Source organism: Planococcus citri, chromosome 5 (assembly GCF_950023065.1).
Source record: "Planococcus citri chromosome 5, ihPlaCitr1.1, whole genome shotgun sequence".
Taxonomy (NCBI): Eukaryota; Metazoa; Arthropoda; class Insecta; order Hemiptera; family Pseudococcidae; genus Planococcus; species Planococcus citri.
Window position 1 is genome coordinate 42,369,626 of NC_088681.1, and position 25,905 is coordinate 42,395,530.

General features: G+C 34.7%; 2 protein-coding genes across 3 annotated transcripts in view; one reads left to right on the forward strand and one right to left on the reverse strand.

The window, feature by feature from the left end:
- Nucleotides 1-25,905, reverse strand: part of LOC135847062 (synaptogenesis protein syg-2-like) — a 117,665-nt gene that overhangs the window by 57,370 nt on the left and 34,390 nt on the right. For both annotated transcript variants that reach the window (XM_065366457.1, XM_065366456.1), the window contains exon 3: nt 1,302-1,434. In XM_065366457.1, the coding sequence (XP_065222529.1) occupies nt 1,302-1,434 (133 nt within the window). The remainder of the gene's footprint in view (nt 1-1,301; nt 1,435-25,905) is intronic.
- On the forward strand, nt 386-1,187 carry LOC135847063 (uncharacterized). Its single transcript, XM_065366459.1, has 2 exons — nt 386-595; nt 671-1,187. Exons 1-2 carry the CDS (start codon nt 496-498, stop codon nt 1,078-1,080), a joined length of 510 nt encoding a protein of 169 aa, XP_065222531.1. The 5' UTR covers nt 386-495; the 3' UTR covers nt 1,081-1,187.

Consider the following 25,905-nt stretch of genomic DNA (forward strand, 5'->3'; position numbering starts at 1 on the left):
GTACCTCAGCCTTGGCCTAGTAAAAGAGTGTTTCCCGACATTCTTCCCTCATCGGAGTAAGCTACTCTCAAACTGTCACCCCAAGTAGCTTCTTCGATACATGTAGCAGGTTAACCACCCAGGTGGTAAGTGCGGTAACACCCCACACCTCTACAATGGAAAATTTGATATTTTAAAATTATTCAATGGGAGAGGGGGAAGGAAGGTTGACAGAAATGAAAAATTTTTGAATTTTTGGGCCGTCAACAAGACTGTTTACGGCATGATTTGATGAATTAATTTCAAAACAAAGTTCACAATAAAAGAATATTCGGCCGCGAATTTCGAATATGTGAAAAATTTCATATTTTTTAATACGTTAGTGATAAAAAATAATCTCTTTTCATTCAAACTGCCGCGTTTGTACGGCACAAATACAAAAATACGATTAAATGCCAAATTTCGCGCGCCGCAGCGACGATAAAAATTCTCTCAGATGTGTCTATTTCGAAAATTATGGATTGTAACGATAACGTTAGCGTTATTTCTGGACCAAGATGTCGTATATGTCTGTCGGACGAGAGCCCCGAACTAATAATGCCATGTAATTGCGCAGGTGAGATCTGATTATTTTCACCCCCATAGACATTTCCCTCCTTTAAAAAATCTCATTTCTTCGTATTATTCGCAGGAACAATGGGACTGGTTCACGCACACTGCCTAGAACACTGGGCCTCGATCAGTTGCCGATTATGTTGCGAAATTTGTAAATGCAAGTATCGAGGTCAACGTCAACTCAAATACGGAATCATTACGTCGATAATACCGTTCATCAGGGCGAACTGGAGTTTCTCCAGGGTATTGGTTTTCATTCAAGCGTCCATTCTGTTCGCTATTGTTAATATGGAAATCGGAAAATACGGATTTAGCGTCGACGATCCGGATTTCCCCAGACCTTCGTCGTTATTTTTACTGTGGGCTTTGATAACCTTCAATTTACTCGTGTATTATATCAGTTTCAACATCGTCAGCGTTCTAGAATCGTGGAATACGTGGAGGCGAAGTCAGTTTATATTTTTATTGAGTAGAACACTCGATTAGCCCTGAACGCAACTAATCGTATGGCAATCAAAATTTTTAACACTGTGATACAATTTTTTTTTTAGTGATTTATGTAGAAATTAAAATATTTATCTTGGTGTTTGAAACATGGCACCAGATGTTCAATTATGAAATTACGTTTTATTTTTCATTTTACTATTTTTTTTTAAATAAAAAAGAAATATCAATTTAGCGAGCGCGTGTTTTCATCCACTTCTTACCTGTAAATAGGCTTATCGTCGTTTTTTCTGAACCATAACACCATGTACACGACGTTCTGTTTATCTCGAGATTCGATATCGCAAGGTAAATTGGCTGTTTTACCCAAAACCGCTTGGATGCTGTGTGTTTCATCTGAAATATTCAAAGAAGAAAAAAAAAAGCTAATAATAATTCAAACAAACAGAATATAGGTATCATATACTAGTAATTTTATTTCAAACGTATGCTCGTACAAAGGCCTGAAATTTTCTACATATCGAGTGCTTATACTCTGTTTACATCACTTCATCCTGTATATAGGAATTTTCTATATACATACCTACTTCATCGTAACATACCTATTACCTACATATGTATCTATGTAGCTTATGCTTTACCTACTCATATGGGTTATACGATATAAACTATAAAATTGTAAAGGAAGTTTATAGCTGATGTATTTTGCGTTTTTTTTTCTATCTCTCTATCTCAACTTTAAATATTTTACTCAGCTAGGTGTATTGTTATTTTTGTTTGAAACGCTTTTACGCGATATAATACGTTTAATGTTGGTACATGTAGAGATGTACATACCAGCATTTGTTCCAGACTATATGATGGTTATCGTTGTGCTCGTGTCTTTTTCTTGTAAGCTGTGCATTTTTCATAAGACAATACCCTAATTTGGGACCTTTCGAGAAATTTGAGTTTTTCAAGGAAATGAAAATTCAAACAATGGAACAGGGAGAAGGAGGGAGCTGAATAGGTGAACGAATTTACCGAATAAAAAATTCATTTACAATTTACCGTCGTGTATCTGGGGTATGGACTGGCCATTTTCCGTACCAATTTTTGATCATATGAGAAGGGTAGAATGAGGGTTTATAGTGTAGGTACCTGGCTACTCCCCAATTCGAAAAAAAAAGGTATCAACATACCTACATGGCGATGTACCTACTATTTCGGTGTCAGAAACCTGCGTTGGATTTCCATGCATCTGAGTCTCAAAGAAGGGAAAATTACAATTTTTGAATCCCAGATTGCCCAATGAGAAGTAGGGGTCAGAAAAACTTAATTTTCTCAATTTGTTACTGGTTGGAAAAAATTAATCAGGGTGGCGAAGAAGATGGTCCGGTAACTTGAAATATGTATTCAAACTATCGGGCCCTTTATTACCTAAAACGATCGAGAGGGCACTTTTCAAAATTACTTGAGATTTCTATAGAGAAATTTGAAAACTCGTTGGAGGCTCCAAAAAGGTCAAATTGCAGTAGTTTTCGAATAGAGTGATATTGTGGATACACCAGACGACATCTCCCTGAAAAACCAATATTCCTACCTTTTTTGAATTTTTTTTTTTTTTTCACTTTCTATGAAATTTAAAAATTAGTCAAAAATTCACTTTTGAAGCCACACTCCTAGAATTTTGCTATTACCATCGAAAACGTTTGAGAGAGACCCAATGAGTGCTGACAGAAGTTGTATGGGTTGAGGTTTATTTTTACCCTTCTAGAGCGATTTGTTTCTAGAGAAAATAAAAAAATCACTGGAGACGTCAGAATGGCCCAAAATCAATAGTACCTATGTAGTTGATGTGTGAGAGCTGAACTGAAAAAATTATTTATACATTATGGCTCACTTTGCTCAAAAAAATTCATGTTTCATGAAAAAGTTTTACAAAATTGCTCTTAAAAAGATTTTTTTAATTTCATAAATTTTCAAAAATTTGCCAAAAACTGATAATGTACTTTATGGTACCTTAAAATTTTGGTCACGGAAATCTCAGCCTTTAGGATATGCTCATATTTTGATCTAGCTTACTTACAATTAGTTTTGTTCAAATTGGAGATTGCCAGTTTCAAGAGGTTGTTCGTCTGAAAAAATACGTTTCAACTATTTTAAATGAAATGCCCTTCGACTTATCAAGATGGATTAAAATATATCACTCACTTCGAAAATAACGATGATTGATTTCAATTTTGGACCCCAAACCGCGAATTCCAGTTCGAAATTAAATGTTTTCAGTGAATTATCGTGATCTGGAGTCTGGACAAAAACTATTTTTGTTGACCTATTGAAATGTATTGAAATTTTGCACAGAACTCAAAAATAATTATGATTTTCACGTAGATCTGAGAGTTAAAATTTTTGGCTTTGAAAATGGGATTTTTTGAAAAGAATTTTCTTGATTCAGACGAAAACTATTTTTTTCTTGCCCTATTTGAGAAGTTGGATTAAAATTTTGCACAGAACTCAAATGACAATGAATTTTGCTGTGACCCCAGAACATACATTTCTTACCCTAAAAATTGACAATCATTTTCATCAATTTTCCCGATTATGATAAAACACACTCTTTCGATCGATCAAAGCAGATTAAAATGTCATGCTGAATTTGAAAATGAGAATATTAAAAATATCAGTTTTTTTTTCTGAAAGTTGTTAAAATATTAATTTGTTTTGCTGAAATTCCAAAAATTTACCAAAAAATTATAATTTTTGAGTTTGGATGATTTCATTTTTGAAGTGGAAGCGGAAATCGTTCTTAATTTTGGATTTTTGACAAAATCTTAGTCTAGGTATTTACTTTAATTACTTAGTCGAAAATTGTTTTTTTTTGAGTTCTGTGCAAAATTTTTAAACGTTTCAAAAGGCAGATTATGTTCAAGTCCAGATCGAAAAAATTTACAAGAAATTTTAATTTTTGAAGCTAAAAAATCAAAATTATGATTTATGTATGAAATAATTATTATTTTTCAGTTCAGTACAAAATTTCACTACATTTCAAATGGTCACAAGAATGGTTTTTATTCAAAAATTCATTTAAAAAATCCATTTTGGAAGCTAAAAATTTCGGTTTGGGAACAACTGTAAAAAAACGGAGAGGGCAAATCATTTCTCCACGCAGGTTAGATCAGATCCTATTGGAGCCAATTTCGCAATGTTTAGCACTTTCTATTCGAGAATTAAAAATAATAAAATTTAGAAAAATTTTAAAATTTCGAAGTTCGTTATTTCAATTTCTATTTTTATTGTTACCTATTTTTTTTTGGGTCATTGAAAATTTCTCGTATTATTTTTATATTATCCAAGAAAAGTAAATATAGATTTTGGAATTACCTACAATTTTATAATACAGATCTAATCTAAAAATGGACTTGAAATTATCGGAAAATCAGTTGAAAATTCACAATACTCAACCAAGCTTGCTTTGACAGCTCGTTCAAAATGTTTCAGAATTTTATGTGGAACTGTAGTCATTGTATTTTGTAAAATTTCATTCGCAATGTCATTCAAAATTCAAATACAAAAACTGAAATGTCGAGTCCGAAGAAAGAATGCCTAAGGCTCTTCAAAGACTTACACCGGATAAAATTTAGAGCATTTTTGTAAATGTTATTAGGTAGGTACTTGGAGAGCATCTTAAACGATACGATAAATGAGCGAGGTAGTGGGTGTAGGTGTACTTTTTGCAACGTAAGTTGAGATTTTATTCCACTTCTCGCCATCATCGCCTCCCTGATTTTCTCTTCGTCTCGACAGCAAGAAGGGTGATGGTAGTCTGCATATACCATATGCGAGAAAAGGACAACAGCAGGAAGCAGAAGGAAACTAATGGAACGAGGCAGAGGTATCTTGGTTGCTGCTCGTGGAAGCAGCCAAAGCCAAGTCAAGAGTGGAGAAACGCGAAATACGAAACTATATTATTAAAATTAACGAGAAGATAAATTAAAGTGGCATTGTTCAAGCACCTAAAGCACCTTCATCTTTATTCTAAACCGTGGTGGAGCCATAAGGTATGGCTGTAGGGAAATGGGACGCTGCTTCAAGGTGGAAACAACTCTCTAGGCTCTTTCTCTTCTAGAGAGTTTTTAAATTAATTTTTTGCTCACGGTGTAGGTAAATGTAAACCACCGCCGCAGATATCACCGAAAGATGATGCGCCAAGTCATACCCGTAAGACTTATAATAGGGTGGAATGAAAAATTGTTTTTTTTTTTTAGATTTCCAAATTTCTCAAGGAATGAATATTGAACTTTGTTTGTTTCAAATAAGTGAATATTGAGGTTGGCTGATTTTAGAAAAAAAGTTTTAAAGAATTTTCAACTTGAAATATTTTTTTGGTGACTTATTAAAATGTACATATTAAATTTTATAAACTGAATAAAAAAATGAAATTCTCAAATTACAACCAAAACACTCACTCATTTTTCTAAGTGAATCTGTTGAAAATTATTATTAAAAAATTCATTCCAAATCATTACAGAAACGTTCTTCACTAGATCAAAAATCAAATTCCAAATCGTCTCCAAAAAAAAATCATTATTGAGATCATAATAAAAAATTTCAAAGTCGCACACAAAAACCTATTCTAAAATAATTATTATACGAAAAAAAAAATATTTATAATCATTTCAGAAAATTTCAATAAAATCTCTGGTGAAAATTATGATATGATCGAATCAGATCTGATTTGTCAAGTTTGATCAGGTTTGATCGAATCTGATCAATCAGGTTTGATCGAATCTGATCAATCAGGTTTGAACAAATCTAATCCGATTAAAACCTTGCTCTGATCCGGTCTGATCAAGTCAGATCGAATCCAAGGAAACGTACGGATCTGATTCTGGTCAGGTTCAATCATTGCTCGCTGGGATCTAACACTGAAAACTAATTTGAAATCCAAGGTCATCATGGGAAAAATTTGCAGAATTATTAAAAAAAAAATTGAATTTAAATCACGAGAAAATTCATTCATTCATTCATTTTACATAACGAGAAATTTTCAAACTGAATAAACAAAATGAAATTCTAAATCACTTCTGGTCCAAAAATCACAAAAATAAAACTTACCTACCTATCTACCAACAACTATTACAAAAAAATCAAAATTACATTACCTTGAATTGCCTATCTATTTCCCTGAAAAAAATTTAAGTCATGAGAAAAATTCTAAACTGAATTTAAAAAAAAAAATCTAAATCATTCTAAAAATCACAAAAAAATTGTAAAAAATCCTTCGTATTACGAAAAAAATGAAACAAAACGCAAACATACAGAGAACCTTTTTTGTAGGAAATTTAATTTTCTACAAAAAACGTTCTCTGCACATTCAAGCTATCTTCAAAACTGAAGGACATAGGTGAGTTTAAAAATACCTGCTTCACATTATACCTCACTTACGTGTGAAAATTTGAAAAAAAAATCAGTCCATTCCTCCAAAACCCTCGTTTCAAAAATTTTTCAACTTTCTGGAAGAGGTAAAAATGAAACACGTGAAAAACAACGTTTGAAAATCTGGTCGTTGAAAAGCCCGCATCTGCATTTCGAATCGGAAAAATTTAATAATATTTTTCAAACGATAATTCATCAAGTTAACGCATTAAAAAATTGAAAAATTGTCGCGTTAGAGAGATAAAATGTGAAATATTGGCAGGTGAGATAAATAAATATCAACACAGACTTGTAAAGCAATTCGTACACCTGACGTAGGTAATATATAATTTTCAGTATTTGTTCAAAAGTAGATACAACGATAATTTACCTTCGGTAATGTAATTTTCGGTTTAATTTTAAACCAAAACGAAAACTTTTTAAAACCGTTCTAAAAATGTTGCGTTACACAAACGATGACTGCTGCGTTTGCTTTATTAAATTAAAATTAACGGTAACGAGTCTCTATAAATATAGCTACATGTGTTTACCTGAATGCGGCGTTAATTGTCGCCATTTATAAAATACGTATTTGCGGCTGTACGAATTTTTTTTCAATCATTCTCACACTACCACTTTACTTCAATTTAGTTGTAATTGTTCCGCGAAACTTGCTCCTCGGATATTTATTCACGTTTCTGGTGACGAGTTAGAAATTGATTTAAAAAAATTGACAATGTTGATGTTAAATATCCCTCATGGAATCTTGGCCAACTCCAACTCCAGCTCCAGCCCCAGCCAGATTAGGCCAGAAGTAATACAACAAGGACGATGTGCTGGAATGCCGTTATATATTCGATGCCCGATTTGCCAGCAGGAATTTAAGCAGAAATCTACTCTGTTGCAACACGGCTGCGTACATATCGAATCGAGACCATACCCTTGCGTCGAATGTGGCATGCGATTTCGTCAACAGAGCCATCTCACTCAACATTTTCGTATTCATACCAACGAGAAACCATTCGCTTGCCGATATTGCGATCGTGCTTTCCGTCAACGTACCATTTTAAATCAACATCTCAGAATACACACCGGCGAAAAACCCTACAAATGTGTCCAATGTGGTAAAGATTTCCGTCAGAAAGCGATCCTAGATCAGCACACGAGAACCCATCAAGGTAAAAGACCATTCTGCTGCCCTATGCCGAGCTGTAGACATCGATTCGGTACCGAGCAAGAGGTCAAGATGCATTTGGACAGTCACACGAATCCTCATTCGTCTAAGAAACGTATATCTTTGGAGAGTAAAATGCCACCACTTTACGGATCTGGCGTAATGTTGAATTCGTATCCTTCTATGATGAAACCAGAATGGTATTTTTCTCAATATTATTTCAATAATCAGCAACTTTATCAGTCGAGAGTAGGATCTGCTTTCCAGACATCGCCTGTTGGAGCCTCGTCGTTGGTTAATAACAAAGCGAGTGATTTTAATGGATTTCTAGGTTCGTTACCTATTAATGCATCCCAGTCTCAGTCTCAAGTCATGGTATCCAGTGGCATGGAGTTTAGACTACCGATGAGTCCTATTCTAGCTCCTCCGATACCCGTTGTACAGTAACTTATCTTTCCAAAGTTAATCGAGTTTGTTGAATAGGTACTGAATTTTTTCCAAAATTGATTCTTAAAAACAGTTATCGCGAAATATTTTGTGTAGTTTAACTTGTGAAGATGAAAAGTCATCATTTTAGTGCAGTTTGATTTCTTATCGGTTACCTATATTTTTAAACAAATATAATGCCAAAGGTACATTCAAAGTGGCTTCTCGTAAACTTATGCATCATTTTGTACACATTTTTTCTTCCTCCGAGGGATTGTTGTTTTATTTTTTCGTAAGTACGCGGATACTTTTTGACCTGCTGAAAGAATTCGAAATGAAGTAAAATATATATTTTTTATACAGCTGAAATCAAATTATAATGCTACTTTTATTTCGCGAATTCAAATTTTATTTTGTTTTATTTCATTTTTTCAGAAAAAAATTAAGTTAAGTATTTGAATTTTTCATGTTTCTTGAAATTTTTATGCTGAATTTTTTTCTGTTTTGCATTCTCATTTTAAAAGTACATATTTTTTTTCCTGGTTTAGTCATAAGTAATATTTTAACAGCCCTTTCTGTAATTGGCTAACGCTGTTGAAAGAGCATAAATTTTGTAAAATAAAAATAATGAAAAAAATTGCCATGGGTTTGTTAATTTTTTCAGCATTTAAATTAAAAATGTGAGAGTACCGATCGCGAAATATAATGTCGGAGGATTTTGACCGAATTCAGCGAAGACTTTCACATATTTTGAGTTAAAAGTCACTGAAAAAAAAATGGAGCTTCGGATGTGCCTCTGGAGGGGAGCTATGGTTCTTCAAAGAGGTAGCATTTTTGAAAAAATCGTGGTTTTTCGCTCTTTTTGAAAATTTTTTCCTTCCAGTATACTTTAGAATAATTACCTACCTATTTTAAAACATCGAAAGATATCATTTCTGAAACTGGGGAAACATTTTGGAATGCCATTGTGCCAATTTTTCAACCATAATTCCAATTTGCAAAAATTAAAAAAAAAATACTCAACCAAAAACTTTACCAATTTTTTTCGGTTTTTTAAAATGAACGATAATGTCCAAAAAATTGACACCATTGGACTCCAAAATATTTCCTCAGATACAGAAATGATACTTTTCAATGTTTGAAGAAATTTTCAAAAAAATGTTGGGTTATTCTCAGCCTAGCGCAATTATTTTGGCAATGGAAGTCCAAATCTGGTTTAAATAGTAAATTTTCCACCCCCTCCCCCACTGAGATGAAAAATTCGTGTTTTCTGAAATGTATTTCTAATGCTAAGAAAGAATAAGTACGTGAAATTTTTTCTATTTTCACGATTTTTCATTGATTTATGGCGTTTTGAAATGCTCAAGCGAACAACGGTAAAATTTTTGGAAACAATTTTAAACCACCTCTGCTTCAACTGATTGCGCTAACGAAAAAAAATGAAAAATAATTCAAACATGTACAAAATAATACCTACAACCTTACAAATCTACCAGAATTTGTTGAGATAATGTTGTGACATTGAAAATTTTGTATTACCCGTGGAATTTTTTCTTTCTGCTTAACAAAGAAAGTACATATTTGAAGTGACAGAAAAATTTTCGAACCAGAAAAAATCTGAATAGAAAGAGCCTATACCTACAAAAATACATTTTTGGTGTATTTTTTGAAATCAAATTTTGATTTAAAAAAACATGAGAAGAACAAAATTTTATCAAATTGTTCTAAAAAGTTGACATTGATACTACTTGCCTCCTTCCTCCCTTCCAATTTGATTGGAAATGGTTTTGAAATGTTTTGAGCAGTTTCGGAGCTTCCTGTAGATTTTTTTTTAAGTTGAAATTTGCACAGGTACCTAGTTGATTTTTCTTGCCTTGGAATTTTTCAAATTTTGGTAAAAAGTTTTCAAAAAATGTTTAAAATAAAAACAACATTGATCCAAGCAAGGCAAGGGAAAAATATTTCGAAAATGTATGTAATTATAATTCAAGAAGTACATACATCGAAAACGACATTATTTTTAAAGTTATTTGAGAAAATCCAGAAAAAAATGGGCATTGTGTCATTGGCTGACCGTGGAAAAGGCAGCTGATAGGATTCTGTTAATTAAAAAAAATGAATTAAAAATGAGGATTCGAGTGAAATTCGCGAAGCAGTTTTCGAACTACAACTAATAACAATAATAATAATAAATACTTATACCTATAAGTTAATAGGAGAAAATAAGAATATCCAAAAATTCAAAGTTTTATACGTTTTCATTGAATTTAGTCAAACATCTGTAATGTGTATCTGAGATTAGATGAGTCAAATGGTCCATTATTATTTTCAACCCTAACGAAAAAGTGTGCAATAAAAATTGTAATTAAAGCTAGATTTTATTACCCGTAGATAGTTACTTGGAATTTTCGCTCATCGCATTTTTCCTCGTAAACCCTTCCTCTCCCTTTCCAATACGAGTAGGTACAAAAAATCTTGAAAGAACTGGCAGAAAAATCCGAAAAGCCATTTTTGATTCGTCGACTGTTTTAATAAAATCAATCCAAATCGTAAAACGCAACTCGCTTTCAACACTCATTCGTCTTTCTTTTTTTCCTTTCTTTTGCTTTTTTTCCTATTTATTTATTTACCACGTCCGCGTCAATCGTTAAATGAACTGAAACAACGCTTTTTACATTTCAGTATAAACACACGGGCGAGTAAGTCGAGGAAGCTGGGAAAAAATACCCATATATCAACACACCTGAACCCGTAGCGGGTGTTGTGTTTTTTTCTCCTTTTTTTTTTCGTCGACTTCACATCCTTCAACGCGAGTTGCTGTAGAGAGTGGAGTCCAACGGGAGGGAGAAGAAGTAGTGAATGAATGAAAGTGGGTAAAAGCTCAACTATATACGACAATCGCTCCGGTGTAGTTTTCCTGTTTGTCGGTTGTTTGAAATTTTGGTGGATGTTTTTCGTGCCTTTTATCACATATTTATATTAAAATGTCGCGTTGAGTATTCGCTACCGTCTTCATGGCTGAGAGTTTACCTGCAATGTACCCTCGTGTATGTTTAAGTAGACGTAGACGTGCCTAATATCTATGAGCAAGATTATGTATAGCTATCAGCAAAGTACGCATTCGCTGGGGATGAATTATTTTTCTTTGCAAAAAGGTTTGGATTTTTGATTAACACGAAGAAAGATCTCAAAATGTTGAAAATTTTTTGGTTTATATGCAGAGGTCATTGATCATTTATACTTAGCAGCATTCTACTCGCGGAAAATTTTAATTTTTTTCTGAGATGGCTTGTTTTTGAGACATTTTGATTGAACTTTGGTTCGACTTGAATTCGTTGATTGTGAAGAAAAAGAACCTTTTTTCAATTTTTTCATCGCAAAAAATTAATTTTTGATAAAACTAAGTAAGGTTTCTTCAGAAAAAAAAAATGAAGATAGTTCAATTGGTCATGCTTGGGGAACTCAGAAAACACACGGAGAAGACCAAAACTACTATCAGAGACAGATTGCGGCATCCAAATTCCAAAATTGATACATTCGAATGTTGTATAGGTATAAATTCAAACAACAATCCTAAGCGTTGAAAAAGCGAGCTAGCGAATCATCCTCTTGACTTCTAAAATGGATAAAACGTTCTCTCGACATCGTCGCGATTACTAATAACAATCGTAAAATTACCCTCGCTCGCCCCGTTTATCACGTCATAAGTACCTATCAAATAGAGTACCTGTATAGAGTGCTCCTATTTACCCTCTTCTGCAGCTCCATCCGTACTCCAAATACATTTAAGCCAGGCTACCTACTCTTGTGGAGTATACACAGTAAAACAAAATGTTTAAAAGGCTCGGCGCGTTAATGGAGTTAAAACAGTTTAATATATATTCTTTTTGGTGTGTTTAAACAACACGCCAGAGCGAAGAAGTTTTTCGGCAGAAAAGGACATAGCTGTACACGTTTGAGGTTTTTTCACGTCGTGTTTTTCGTTCACCTATCTACAAGCTTGTAATTGAGTATGTATGTGCTTAACTGCTTGTACTGTATTTTGAATTTATACTCAATATCAACAGTGGAACGGATTGCTAAAATAAAAGTAGGTATAGATTTTTTTACCAAATTTAGCAGAGACTTCATTTTGAATTTAATGTTAACCAGGAAAAATTCGAGATCTGGAGGTCCCTCTGGAGGGGGGGGGGAGGAATGCGCCTTCAAAGAGAGGGCATTTTCGAGAAAATCGTGGTTTTTTCGCTCCTGTTGCTACCCAACTTGTTTTGAGAAAAATGACCTAGTCTCGAATGAAAGTATTTGAGATTCTACGTCTACCTACGTACTCGTATACTACAGGGCGATTGATGTAAGAATGGTTGTATAACCATTTGCCTGAATACATATTATTATACATTTAGTGGGCATTCTTATCAGCGAGTATCAAATGACATACTTATTTCGAGAAATTTTTACAACGTCGATTCCCCAGAATAATTGCTGTGGCATAGGCATTCGCCTCACCCTGTTAGGGTACCACTAAAATGCGATTTCCATTGTCCTGTAAAGGATATGGAACACGACGACGACGATCAAAATTTAAAGCTTTTATATGGGGCTTTCTTCAATCTTAAACATAGTTAAATCCTGTGATAGAAAAAGATCCTCTCTTCGTCAAGGTTCAAAGACAGTTCGTTCAACTTCTTTGAACCTCGAAGAAAAGATGATCTTCTTCTATCGCAGGATTCAACAGAACTGTGTTTAAAATTGAAAAAAAAAGACATACTTATAAAAGCACATTGGCCAAAAAACATTGAAAGATATCATTCCTAAAACGAGGGAAATACGTATTTTGGAACACAGCGGTGCCAATTTTGTGGTCATTACTAAAACTAACTTCAAAATAATTATGAGAAAAATATTCAAAAACATATTTTTTTCAATTTCTTAAAATTGGCACTAATGACCAAAAAATTGGCACCACTGCGTTCCAAAATGTTTCCCCAGTTTCAGGAACAATATGTTCTGTTGTTTTGGCTTATTTAATGTGAAATATTCGCAAAGAAAAATTTTCAGAAATGAATTTATTCAAAAATATGCAATTTTTATGCAAATTTTCAACAGCTCAGTAAAATCCTATTTTCCTCAAAACAGGCTGAGTGGCGCCATGAGCGAAAAACCACGATTTTTTCAACAATTCCTCCCTTTTGAGGCCTCATATCCCCCCCCCCACACGAAGCACTTTCAGAGCTAAACATTTTTCTGAGTAAATATCAGCTCAGAATGGAGGTCTCTGCTGAATTTCGTCAAAATCTGGCGAATTTTTTTTGGGGTGGATGAATCCTAATATAGAAAATGCCTACACATAGAATTGAAAAAAATTTTGATATTTTTTTTCTTTCAAATGGCAGATATGTTGGGTAGGTAATATTTTTTAAAACTGGGGAAATACGAGTACTTTAAGAGGGGCCTACTGGTTACTGTGAATTTGTCGAAGTGATAGTTTGAGATATTCAAGGGAGGGGGGTCCGAATAAATCAGAATTTCTTTTGAATATTCCCTTATCTACCCCCTTTCCGAAAACTCTTAAAAAATGGAAGTGTTTGAGTCAAGAAATGGACAAAAATAGTTATTTAAAAAAAAAAATTAGGTTCTGAAAAATGAAGTTCATAATATTTTCTCTTGTCTTTTGAAAAACTTATGGCAAAAATAATTTTGAAAAATTGTGCTTTTAACTAGGTATGCAATAATTACCTCGCATTTTTCAGATTTCAATCCAGAAAAAATTAAACAATTTTGGTTTTTTACCTGAATCATTCCTCCTCAATTCGACCAACGAATTTTTTTTACAATGTCTATGCACCCAACAAGTAAGAAACCCCCAATCAGTTAGGTTCCAGCCCCCTCAGGGGTGGATGGGGGGCTTCAATTATTTTCACATTGTCTCGAGGCACTCAACTTCAGCAGCGCATATGCCTCTAAAGCTATGATACTTTGATCAAAACTGATTTCATATAGTTCAAAAGATCATTGCATTTTGAACTTTTAAGTATTTTGAAATTTTCAAAAGTTGAAAGTTGAACTTTCAAATTGAAAGTTTAAATTTCAAAATGGCGCTATAAGTGGGAGCTACCATTTAAAATTCTGAAAAATTTTAATAGGTGTACCTTTTGATGCTTTTTCGCAACATTCAAGTTTCGAGATGGGATCTCTTAATGGGGGGGGGGGGGGAGCATCTCCACCACCAAAATTTGGGCAAAATTTTCGAAAAAAATCTGGGGCATGTGATGTATCGAATTGTATGTTTTTGGTGATGCTGAACACGAATATGACGTCAGATTTTTGATTGAACCTCATCCACGGCCCCCAACACCTTCCCAAAGGGGGCAAAAGTCAAAAAAATGGTTTCATTCGTGTGACACCTGAAATAGGTAGTAATATGTTTTCGATATCGCTGAACACGAATATAGCCTTAGTTTTTCAAATTGACCTCACCAATGGCCCCCAGAACCTCCCCAAATAGGTAAAAGTCCAAAAAATAGGTAGGTAATGATTCCCATATATGGGGTCCAATCAAAAATCATCTGACATCATATTCGTGTTCAGCGTCACCAATTCGAAAAGTATGAGTTCAAAAAGTTCCCTCTTTAGAAAATGAAAACATTTCGTGGGGAAAGCTCACTCATTATGCTTAATTATAGGTACTTGAGCGAACTTAATCCAATACCATCAAACCACAAATACTAAATTTCAAAAGACAAGACAAAAGGAAACATTTCGAAAATAGGTACAGCAAAAACAATAAGAATCGCACGCCTCGCCAAAGTTTTACGATGATATAATAATTGTAAGGGTTGGTGCAAGTGTAACATGGCCACCAGATACACCGAATACATCGAGTACATTGGACTATAACATACTTACTTAGTAAATAGCATTCCAGAAACAGAGGCGAAGAACAACATGCAGTATAAAAAGAGAATAAATTCGTCCTTTCGAAATAACATTGCAATAGCATTGTATAGTACTGTACACGATTGTACGTACAACACTTTACAATATACAGCAGAGATATACGTGCGTGTCGGCGACTACGACAAGTGTACACAATCATATTGAGCAAAGAATAAGAGTCAGTGAAAAGGGTAGAAGAGGAATGCACAAGAGACCAGTATAAACTGAGCGCGTATGCTCGCTTCGTCCATTATAAATTCGAAAAATTCGCTTTATTTGCAATTCGTTTCGTTTATTGTTGGTATACAATACAAACACACGATCGAATTTCGAAATGACGGTTGTAAAATTTGCCATGTTTTTTGGCTTTTGCACGATGTGTGCGTTTGCGTTTTTTTCCCGTTGTTGTTGTTTTTTTTTAAAGGAATTTTTAACTCAATTTCTTCCTACATATTTTTACATTTATTACGATCATGTCAAGATTTCTTGACATTTCAATGCAAAAAATACTGAAAAAAAGATTGAATTTTTTCTTTACAAGAAATTGTATTATTTTTGAAATGCCAAGATTTTTTTTTGAAATATTAATTTTCTTGGTAAAGCGCATCTTTATATTTCCTCATCCGGAAGTTGTTTTCTTTTCTTTCCATCAAAGCAACCCAGATCAAAACCAACAAATTCAAACAAGAAAAAATACACCCACGTGTTAAAAAAACTGTTCAAAACAGTCAAAAAGCGTTTGTGTTTTCATAAGAGTTTCAATATTATGGAAAAGAAGGTTACAGGAGTGATCGGCCTTTTTTCTCGGTGTAAATACACCTAAGTCTACGTATAAGAATTGATCACTTTGTATAAATTGTAAGCCGACGTTTCCGTGAAATTTTTTTCCTTCCATCTGCCGACGAAGCAGACAAGCCAAAGATTTATTTCGAGACGAGTTGACGTACACGCCAACGCGATGTTATGTCGTTTAAAAGCAAGAAAAAGCGAGAGAAATTGAGAAAATTAGGTGTGTTTTTGCGGTAAAATGTAAATGGAGGTGTGATGGATTTGGCTGAGACGAAATGACGACCGATACGAAATGACTTGGGTATTAAACGACCACCAAGACGATGTTTTTTTTTTATATCCCTCTCAGTCTTTAGTCCACTTCACATCGCAATCATTCTCTCGGAGGGCAGTTCACGAAGGGTGTTTTTTAAAGGGCTTTTTTCATACGTTGGTCGTCTCAGCTATCAATCATTTTAATGCAATCAACAACAGACGAGAAGGTGTCAGAATAGGAATACGAGTATGTGCCTTCGAAGTTCTCGGACAAAATATGAAGCATTTGTGGACAGACTGGTCAAATGCTTCGTACCAGGAAAGACGTTTTTATTGCAAGATTTGAGAGTGTGCGAATAATTGAGCGAGGTAATTTAACATCGTGTAAGATGCAATTAAGTATAGGTAGGAGAATTAATGTCAAGAGTGATTTTAGGGAAACAGAAGCGTAGGAGGTAAGATCTGTAGAGTGTAGGTTATATAAGATAAATTGTCACCAAAGCAAGAAAAAAGAGGAAAGGCAATGACTCCAGTTGAGTGAAATTTTTCAATTCGCACTATTTCACTTGCAGTTGACTGCTGGTGATGCTGAGTTCCAAGTTTCGTGCTATTTCCTCTGTACCTGTTTCTCCATCTTTCTGTTTTTTTTTCTTTTCTCAAATGCAAATTCTCATTAAATTTGTAAACATGCACACGTACCCTGCTCCCCTTTCCTATATTCTTGTTCGCAAAGAAAAACAAGGGCAAAAGTTTAAACCTCTGTATATTTTACGTATACTTACCCACTTACCCAGCTTACACACCACAACACGTATAAAAATACGAGTGTGTTTTTTTTTACCAGTCTCTCCATCCGAGGAGTAAAATCAACTTTAACCTATCTCTTCTTCCATCCATCCCCCTGCTTTCTAATTAAGAACACGTATGTACCTAGTACCTACTACCTAATACCTACGAAACGCGATGGATAATGTTGGCAAAAAATACACGTACCTAGTTGGCACATATCAACTTCATCTGCGAAGTTTTTCTCATCGTCGCTGTCGTCGTCAACTTGGCGAAATTACATCAAGTACCCGTACATGATATTGCGGTAAACATGCGGTGTGTTCAGTTGAAAGTAAAGATGAAAAAAAAATAACGTCCTGGGGAAATGATACATACACTGTGGCGGTTTGGAACTATATTTACAATGTGTTTTGTGTACTCTATCTCTTCTCTATGTGTAGGTACTCGACAGGGGGAATGCTCATATACCCCCTCCCACTACCCTCTGCCACTCTGATTCTCTTTTCCTTCGAGATTAATCTAGTCAAGTATTGTGTACCTTTGCCGGTGTTTTTCCACAACGTTTTCGTGTTTCAATTCCATTCTTGGTTTTTTGGTTTCAAAGTTTATTAAAAAACTTGTCGAGGAGGGGATGAATTTTTAAAAAGAGGTTGAGAAATACCCTTATTGTGATCAACTACTGTATCGTAATCAAATATGCCGGAGCTGCAGTTGTATGATGCAGTCGTTGTCAGAGTCTTGTTGATGACTGAACTTGTGAAGGGGAGATTATTGCTGCGAATGATGCTTCAAATTCAAAAGAAGTCATCTGGGTCTCCCACCTGTTTGCAGAACTAACTGGTATAATGTCAACGCCAGTTCTCCAGATTGATAATGAAAATGCTCAACGATTAGCAGAAAGTAATTCTGACCTGCACAATTGCACAAAACACATCCAAAAGTCGAGATTGAATTCAAAGTGGAATGCTAAATGTTGTGCATATCAGCTCTGCAAATCAACTCGCTCTCGTACTAAAAGGTAAGTATTGCATTTGAAGGGCGGTTTTCCAAAAGTGGATAAGTCAATTTTTTTGAAAATTGAGTTTTTCACACCATTGTGTTCTATAGGTCGTATCTCACCTATTTAATGCCTAACCTACCCAAAATACCTATTTATCTACGCACAATCCAGCTTTTCTGTAAGTTGCGGATTGCAATCGTTTTTCCAAAACGCAATAAGTCATGATTACTTCGTTTTCGTTACTTTTATAGCCAAAATAGAGCTGCGAATATGGTTTTTTTTTAATAGATAGGTAGTACTGTAATATGTACAAAATTTTCGTTTTTATTTTATTGCCAAAATGCAGATATTTTTTTTTTAAAATGATAGTGCTGTAAATAAATACTTAATTTTTGTCAATTTTATCGCCAAAGTGTAGGTAAAAAATTTTTTTTTCAATCAAAAATTTTTTTCCGTAAATTTATTGCCAAAATAGTGGTAAGATTTTTTTTTAAAGAAAAATATTTTTTTTTCAATTTATAGTGTTATAATAGGAAGGGCTACTTACTTAATTTTTGTTTAAAATACAGGTAACATTTTTTGTAATCAATTTTTTTGGTCATATACTTTTGTATTGTGAATTAGAGTTGACTTACATCGATTTGCAACACTGGTTCTATTCTATCACTTAAATGAAAACATGAAAAATTGTTTTTCCAAAAGGCGATAAGTCAGTTTACTTTTTCTGCCGCAGAAGCGCTGCAAACTTGAGTTACACCACAAAACCAACACGTATGTGTTGAGGTAGATCCAATACAACATGCAGGATAGGTGGCATACTCCAAGTGCATTGCGCCTTGGAATGGGCACTAAAAACATCATTTACGAGTATCTCAAAATCATAATTTTTGACTTATCGCTTTTTGGAAAACCGCCCTTCATTTATAACTAGTATCTTGTAATAACCAGATATAAAGAGCTTCTCATTATGAATGATACTCGTATAACATGTGTAGCAAAAAAATTGTCAATTTTACTTCTATTTTTGACTTGTCAAATCGATTGGAAACGGTTTCAAATTGTTTTGAGCAGTTCTAGAGCCTCCATCAGCTTTCCAGAAAGTTATGTTTTTCAAAAAATGCCACAAAATCTGTCTAAATTTAAAAATTTTACCAAATTAACCTATAAAACTGAAATTTGGGATTTAATGGATGTTTTCTGCATGAACACCAATCTCATTGAGTGATTTCCACTGTATTTTTATTTTACCTGTAAATAGATTACCTAATTCATCGAACTAAACTGTTTGTTTATTTTAGGTACTCTTAAAGTCAATAATATAGTGAATCAATGGCGAGCTTCTCGGAGAGCAGAAATCAAATAAATACAGTGGCATAGTAAGAATTTCCTCAAGGAGGAGGCAAAACCAGATTTTTAGGCATGAAACATCGAAATTAGGAGTCATTTTCTGGAAACCTATCGTGATGTGTGGTGATTATATTATGAAAATGACGAAAATTTTCAGAAAAAATGGGTCCGAACAACAAAAAAAAAAACGTTCACTTTTGCATGTTTTATTTCAAATTTTCGTTCGCAAGGGAGGACAATGGTCCCCTTCACTCCCTGGCCACACCACTGAATAAATATGTCATTTATTCATTTGATTTTTAAAAAGGAGGGACCTCAGTGACTGAAATTTGCCTGCAAAGTATTATTCAAAGTAAATCGTGTAAGAATATATGTACCTATAATGTGGGCTTGAGAAGAAAAAAAAGGCTTCTTCTTCTCAAAAAATATGAAAAAAAATGAACATCGGTTTGTAATCGGCATCCATCTCAGTGAAACAAGAGCGCAAAAATGCTTGGAAAATTCCCACTTTATAGCATCAAAATTTTTTCCAAAAAAACTGGCCTCTTGGGGGGGGGGTTATCACCCAAATCCCCCCCTTAAAACCGGCACTGATAACATGGGGTATGCTGGTCTGCCATTTTTTTGCGAAAGTGAATTTGCCATTTTTTTGCGAAAGTGAATTTTCTGTAAGTCAAAAACTATGACATTTAGAGAAATTTTACAAGAGAGCTTTTTTGTAGAGAATGAAAAAATATGACCAACTGTGCAGAAATCTTGAAATTTCATGCGATAGAACTTAAAATTTTGAAAAAATGAAAAAAGTTATGAAATTTTTTTGTTTTTTCATTTTGTTAGATTTTTTAGGTTCTCTGCATAAAATTTCAAGATTTTTGCACAGTTGGTCATATTTTTTCATTCTCTACAAAAAAGCTCTCTTGTAAAATTTCTCTAAATACCTATCATAGTTTTTGACTTATAGAAAATTTGCTTTCATAAGAAAATGGTGGACCAGCATACCTCCTGTTATGGTGCCCTATAGTCTTGGTTAAAAACCACGTAGGTCATATACGTAAGTACAATGAAAACTTTGTATGTTGTCTTTAGAAACCTCATATGTCCTTTCAAAGCGCTTTAATCAACCTATAAAATATCATCATGCCATATTAAGACCCCTAAAATATAATAATGCAATCTAAAACTGCAAGTAACAACATCTGAATGTTTTAAACGTTTTTTTTGCTTTCCTGAAAAATTTACAATTTAGGACTTACTTACATGCTATTTTAACCAAGCCATCAAAACGTGACTTTGTACTTTTGATGAAACGCTTATTCATCCTATCTTCGTTTTTCTAATGTGTGAAATGTAACATGTCGTTTCTGTTCATTTTAATATGGAATACATACCTATTTATAAATCAATTCAGCTCGTTTTATTTCAATAAGGTCCTCCCATGGACCAATAATTGGTTACGGTTAGTTTTAAGAAGTTGATTCAGTAGTATGAGTCAATGTTCATATAAAATGAAATAAAAATCAAACGCAATTACATGAAGAATGCTTCCAAGATTCCGAAATATTTTCTGTCAAGAGGCCAAATTTTTCAATACCTATATGTATAGCTCAAAATCTCAAATATGTGATCCGGTTGCAAAAAAAGTTGCAATTCTAGGAAGCTTCGTCCTCCAAGTCATATTCTATCCACCTTTTCTGGAATTCATAGATTGGCAAAAAATTTTCAAAAAATTTACATTCAAAACAATTTTTTTGAATTTTTAAAGTATTCAAGAATTCGTTGAAAATCCAAATATGAACTCTAGTTCTTGAAAATTTTGATTACGAACATTTTTAAGACGTGCTCTTTTGATCTAGATTAGTTTCGTTCAAATCAGTGAGTGGCGAGCTGAAAGGCTTCCTTGTTGGATTTTTTCAAACGAGCTACAAAACTTGAATTCACATATTTTTTTCGAAAAAACAAATTTTATGTATATTTATTTAGATAGGTGATTACTTTTTTTGGAGGACTTTTTGATTTTCAAAAATTCACTAAAAATTTGAAAATGCACTTTAGCACGTCTGAAATTTTTTTCATCTAGTTTTGTTCATTTCAGGAATTTTCCGCCACACTGTACCGTCTCCCACAGAACTCCTCCCCCTTCTCAAAAAAAAAAAAGTAAATCAATAACCTGTAGCCTATTCATAGAATCTATCTTACACGAGGAGAGCTGAAATATCACAATTATCAGCGGTACGATGCAAATGAGAGAGAATACCACAACCACGTACATAAATTCACACATTAGAGTATTCGGCTTATACGAAGCAGAACAGTTTTGGTAAATTTAGCGGACTCAATCGAGAATCCAAAATCGATTAGCTATAACGGTAAAATTCGCGTTCGAGCTTTGATTCGCAAATTTATATTACATTAGATACTCGTACTATACCTACCTACTATATGTATATATCTAGGTACGCTGTGAAAATACCGCGTCGAAAGAGGGAAAAGAGAGAAACGAAACACGAAGGCAACACTTCGATATATAGATTGCTAATTCACATACTTGTTTGCCAACTCTTGCCAGCCTCCCTCTTCGCTCGCTCATTCCGCTATATAGTACATATACTAATGTATTAGGTTACTTTATCATTCTCATTCGCGCCTATACACTAACACACTCATACGCACGTGCCATATACATACACGATACCTACCTACCTACCTACCTATCTACCTGCTTGCGCGGTGAAGTAGCGGAGAAATTGCTAAATTACTCGACCTGGTAGCAAAGGATGTGAATTCGAGAGGTGGCATGAAGAAGAGCATCGACGAGAACGACGACGACGAAGGATAAGATTAGATTTAACGGGCGTTTTCGAGTTTTCTCTTTCTCAAGGTATACCTCCATCTTGCTCGTTCGGGGGGTGTCGGGGAGCGGGGACTGAGAGTTTGATAAGTTTTTCTTTCGATATACGTGCTGTTTTCTTTTCCATTGAAATAGAGAGCTAAGTAAGGTTTTTATAGGTATACGTACGAGCTACGTCTTTTTCGTGGGTACAGAATAAGAACCAAGGTAACGAACTCGCGCGCCCGCAGTTTCTTTATGTACATTTCGAATAAACGGTCGGGCTCGGGCACCGGCATCGACATCGGCAGCAGTCGAAAATACATACAGAAAGAACGCGAAGCAGGCGGAGGAAAACTTTATTTGAAATTATACATGTTGAACGAGGTATATGTACGTTTACGTTAAGGTAGAGAAGAGGAAATATACTTCGAAATATTCGTATTTATATGTGAAAAAAAACGAGGTTATGCAGCGCGCAGTACACGGCAGCACGTATCTGTGGTGTCTGCGTATCTCAATCCCTCGTCCTCCCCCCTGCTGCGGTTCTTCTGGCGCTCAGTCAATAGCCGACCGAAAAATTTAGTTTTAATACGCGCCATTTTCGCGGCACTTTAGAACAACAGTACTAAAATTTTATACTCGTTTTAGAATATCTCTTATATTACAGCGAGTACATGCATTTCGGTGTTGTGTGTATTGATGTGTTAGAGATACTTTACCAAAGTAGCCAGCCGAAGTCATACGATAAAGTGCACAATAAAAAGATAGCTACATGAGAGCGTTAGGAAAAAGTTGACGACGACGACGCCTTCGTAGGGTACAATATTCTATAACTATACTGCAGTAGATAGGGGTACTACCTACGTACAGTGTACACCGCACCTGCTCGTACATAGAATGCTTTAATGTTATAACGATCCAACTTGTATCCTGTTTTCATTGCATGCATTGTATGTTTTCGTATTACGTACACATTGAATGAATTGAATAAAAAAAAATTGTCACACTCTTTTGGATTTGAACTACGATTAAGACGACACGATTCATTTTGAGTTGAAAACCAGGGTCGTTGAGAAAGGAAGGGGCAAAGGGGGAAGTTTGCTGCTTGCATGCGTTTTTTGGAGGGTCCGGCAAAATAAACGCCTGTGATGAGTTTTAAAGTCAAAAAATAGATTTCTCACAAAAATACGTCGTTTTTATGCCTCTTGAAATACTTTTCAAGAGCTATCGCCTTGCTTTGTTCGAGCCTGTTCCCTTAAAAAAATCATTCAAGTTCTAAAATTTAAAAAACCAAAAAATAAACTCTTCGCATAGAAAAACCTAATTTTTTTGAAATTTGATTTATACTCTATTTTAGACCTTCCAAGTCGATTGGATACGGATTTCAACCATTTTGAGCTGTTCTGAAGCCTCCAGCAGATTTTTGGAAATTGAAATTTCTACTAAATTTTACCTACTGAAATTGGAAAGCTAAAATTCACACTATAGGTACGTTTTCAACACTTTGAGTCGATTGTAGCTGGTTTTAAGCAATTTTGCAGCCTCCGGTGACATTTTGGAAATTCCAGTTCTTCTAAAAACTGCGGTTTCGAAGGGACAGAACCAGTTTTTTTTGGAAAAATGGCGTATAGCCAGTCAAGTGGGTCACTAACTAGCACCAATCGCGAGCATATACCTGCTCAAGTTGATTTACGAAAAGATAGGCAGATTTTATGGCTTTTTTTTGGTTGGAAAACTGGAATTTTTCAAAAAGCTTCTGGTGGCCTCAAAATGACTTGAAATCACCTCCAGTCGACTTAGCATTTTGAAATTAGGATTCACAATGAATTTCTGCTTTACACCTTTATTAGGTGAAATTTTGCTTAGGTAAATTTCAAGTTTCAAAAATCTGCTGGAGGCTCCAGAACTGCTCAAAACGATAGGAAACCATTACCATTCAATTTGGTCGGTCGAAAACAGGATACATAGGTAATTCTCAAAAAAAGGTAAAAATCGTGTACCTGGCAAATTTCTCAAAGGTTTTAGCATGAAATATTTTTTTTTGGCCCATTCAAGGATCATCCCCACACATTTCACATTTGGTATTGAGATTTTTAGTCCCTCCTTTCATTGGTGTACATTCGATTTTATACCCCAAATGTCCTTCGACTTGGCTGTCACACGCCATGTTTTTGAAAATGAATGTTATAATAGTACGGGTACCACGGCGAAAATTTCAAAAAGAGTGCAACCCAAAAGATATAGAATTTTCGCGATATTCCCTCGAAAGGGGACCATTTCCCGACCCCGAAACCACCATTACATTTTTGAGATCGAATTGCAAAACCGATTCAGGGGTTCCCAAAGTAGTGAAAATTGCGCACCTCTGTTGTCATCTGTTTCAGCCAATAAATCCTGACGAAATGGGAGTAGGGGGCTGGTTGTGGTCTCAAATAACTCGTATTGGATCGCTCTTGAAATATCTACCCACGACCTTTCTCATTGAGTGATACTCAACATTTCAGTGGTTCCCAATGTTGAACTTTTAAATTTCAAGTTTCTCAAGTAACGCATTCAAACGAATATTGTCGGTAAATAAATTTTGCAATTGAAAAATATTTCAAATAAAAAAGTTGCGGAATTTCACGACGATTTCAAAAATGTGTAATTTTTATTTTTAGCATCGATAGGGGTTGAGATAAGGGGGGTGGAACGTCAAAAAATGCGATGTAGCAAAATTTCATTTGAACCTGAATTTGCAGTTTCGAGGTATTGAACTGTTGACTTCAACCGAACTTGAGATTGTTGAGATTGTTCTCGATACATGCCGCCACCATCCACTTCCCCCACGCCCCACCCCCCTCACGAAAGCTGGAGAAATGCGCTCCTGGACCGGAATTTTTTTCCAATGAGGATATGCTGTGACATTGTTGACTCCGAATGAACTTTTAAGATAGTCCACTATGTATGTAGCCACAATCCACGTCCACCTCCCCTCCCCACCCCTCCCCACCCTTTCCCTCTAAAGCTTTAATAACCACTCTTCAACCTGAAATTGCTCTTCTTATGAAGTTATGCTGTTAAATTGTGCACTCCAAGTGAACATTGAAAGATTCTTTATGCATGTAGTCACAATCCACCCCTCCCCCCAACTACGCCACTACTATCGTGGAAAGTACATTGTGGTTGTGTCGTTGAATTTTATCCCAAAAATCGCCTAAAAGCCTGTTATTTGTACCCCAAGACGAACTTGAGCTGAAATTTTCAAAAATTTTCTATGCACACGAGGGAGGAACAGCATTCAAAGTCGAAAAATGGCAATTGGAACGAAAAATCGCCACATTTCGACTTTAAACGTCCGCCTCTCCCCTCCCATGTATAGAAAATTGCTGAAAAATTTATGGTGCGTTCCTATCAAGGTATACTATAACACAGCATCGCCACCTTCACTTTTTGCCGAAAATCAACAAAAATTCTCGCTTTTTACTCAACTGTTAGGAAATTTTTCAAAAATCGAAAAATTGCAAAATAAATTTACTGTTTGACTAGAAATTGTTATAAAGTTTCACTTCAGAGCTGTCGCTATTGCAAAAATTAATCGCTTATTACGAGTTTTGTTTTTCTGCCAAAAAAGCTCTGCATTTCACCTAAATTGTGGAAGTCTAGCTTTAATATCAAAAAGTTGCAACAGTCTTACTTTTTTCGCAAAAATTGGAAACAAGTGAAATTTGTTGCTTAATGCCCAGAAAATGCTTTTTTATCTTATTTTTTTAAATGAAAAGTTCTACCTTTTTGTGATTTAAAAAAAAATGTTTTCCTCGCATCATTGTAACTTTTTCTATTAGGTATTTTTCAGTTATTTTTTTGAACGTTTGTGGTTACTATAGTTCATTTTTCTGGTAAAAAGTAGGGTATAATCCTTGCCAGAGGGTTTTCTCAGGGAAA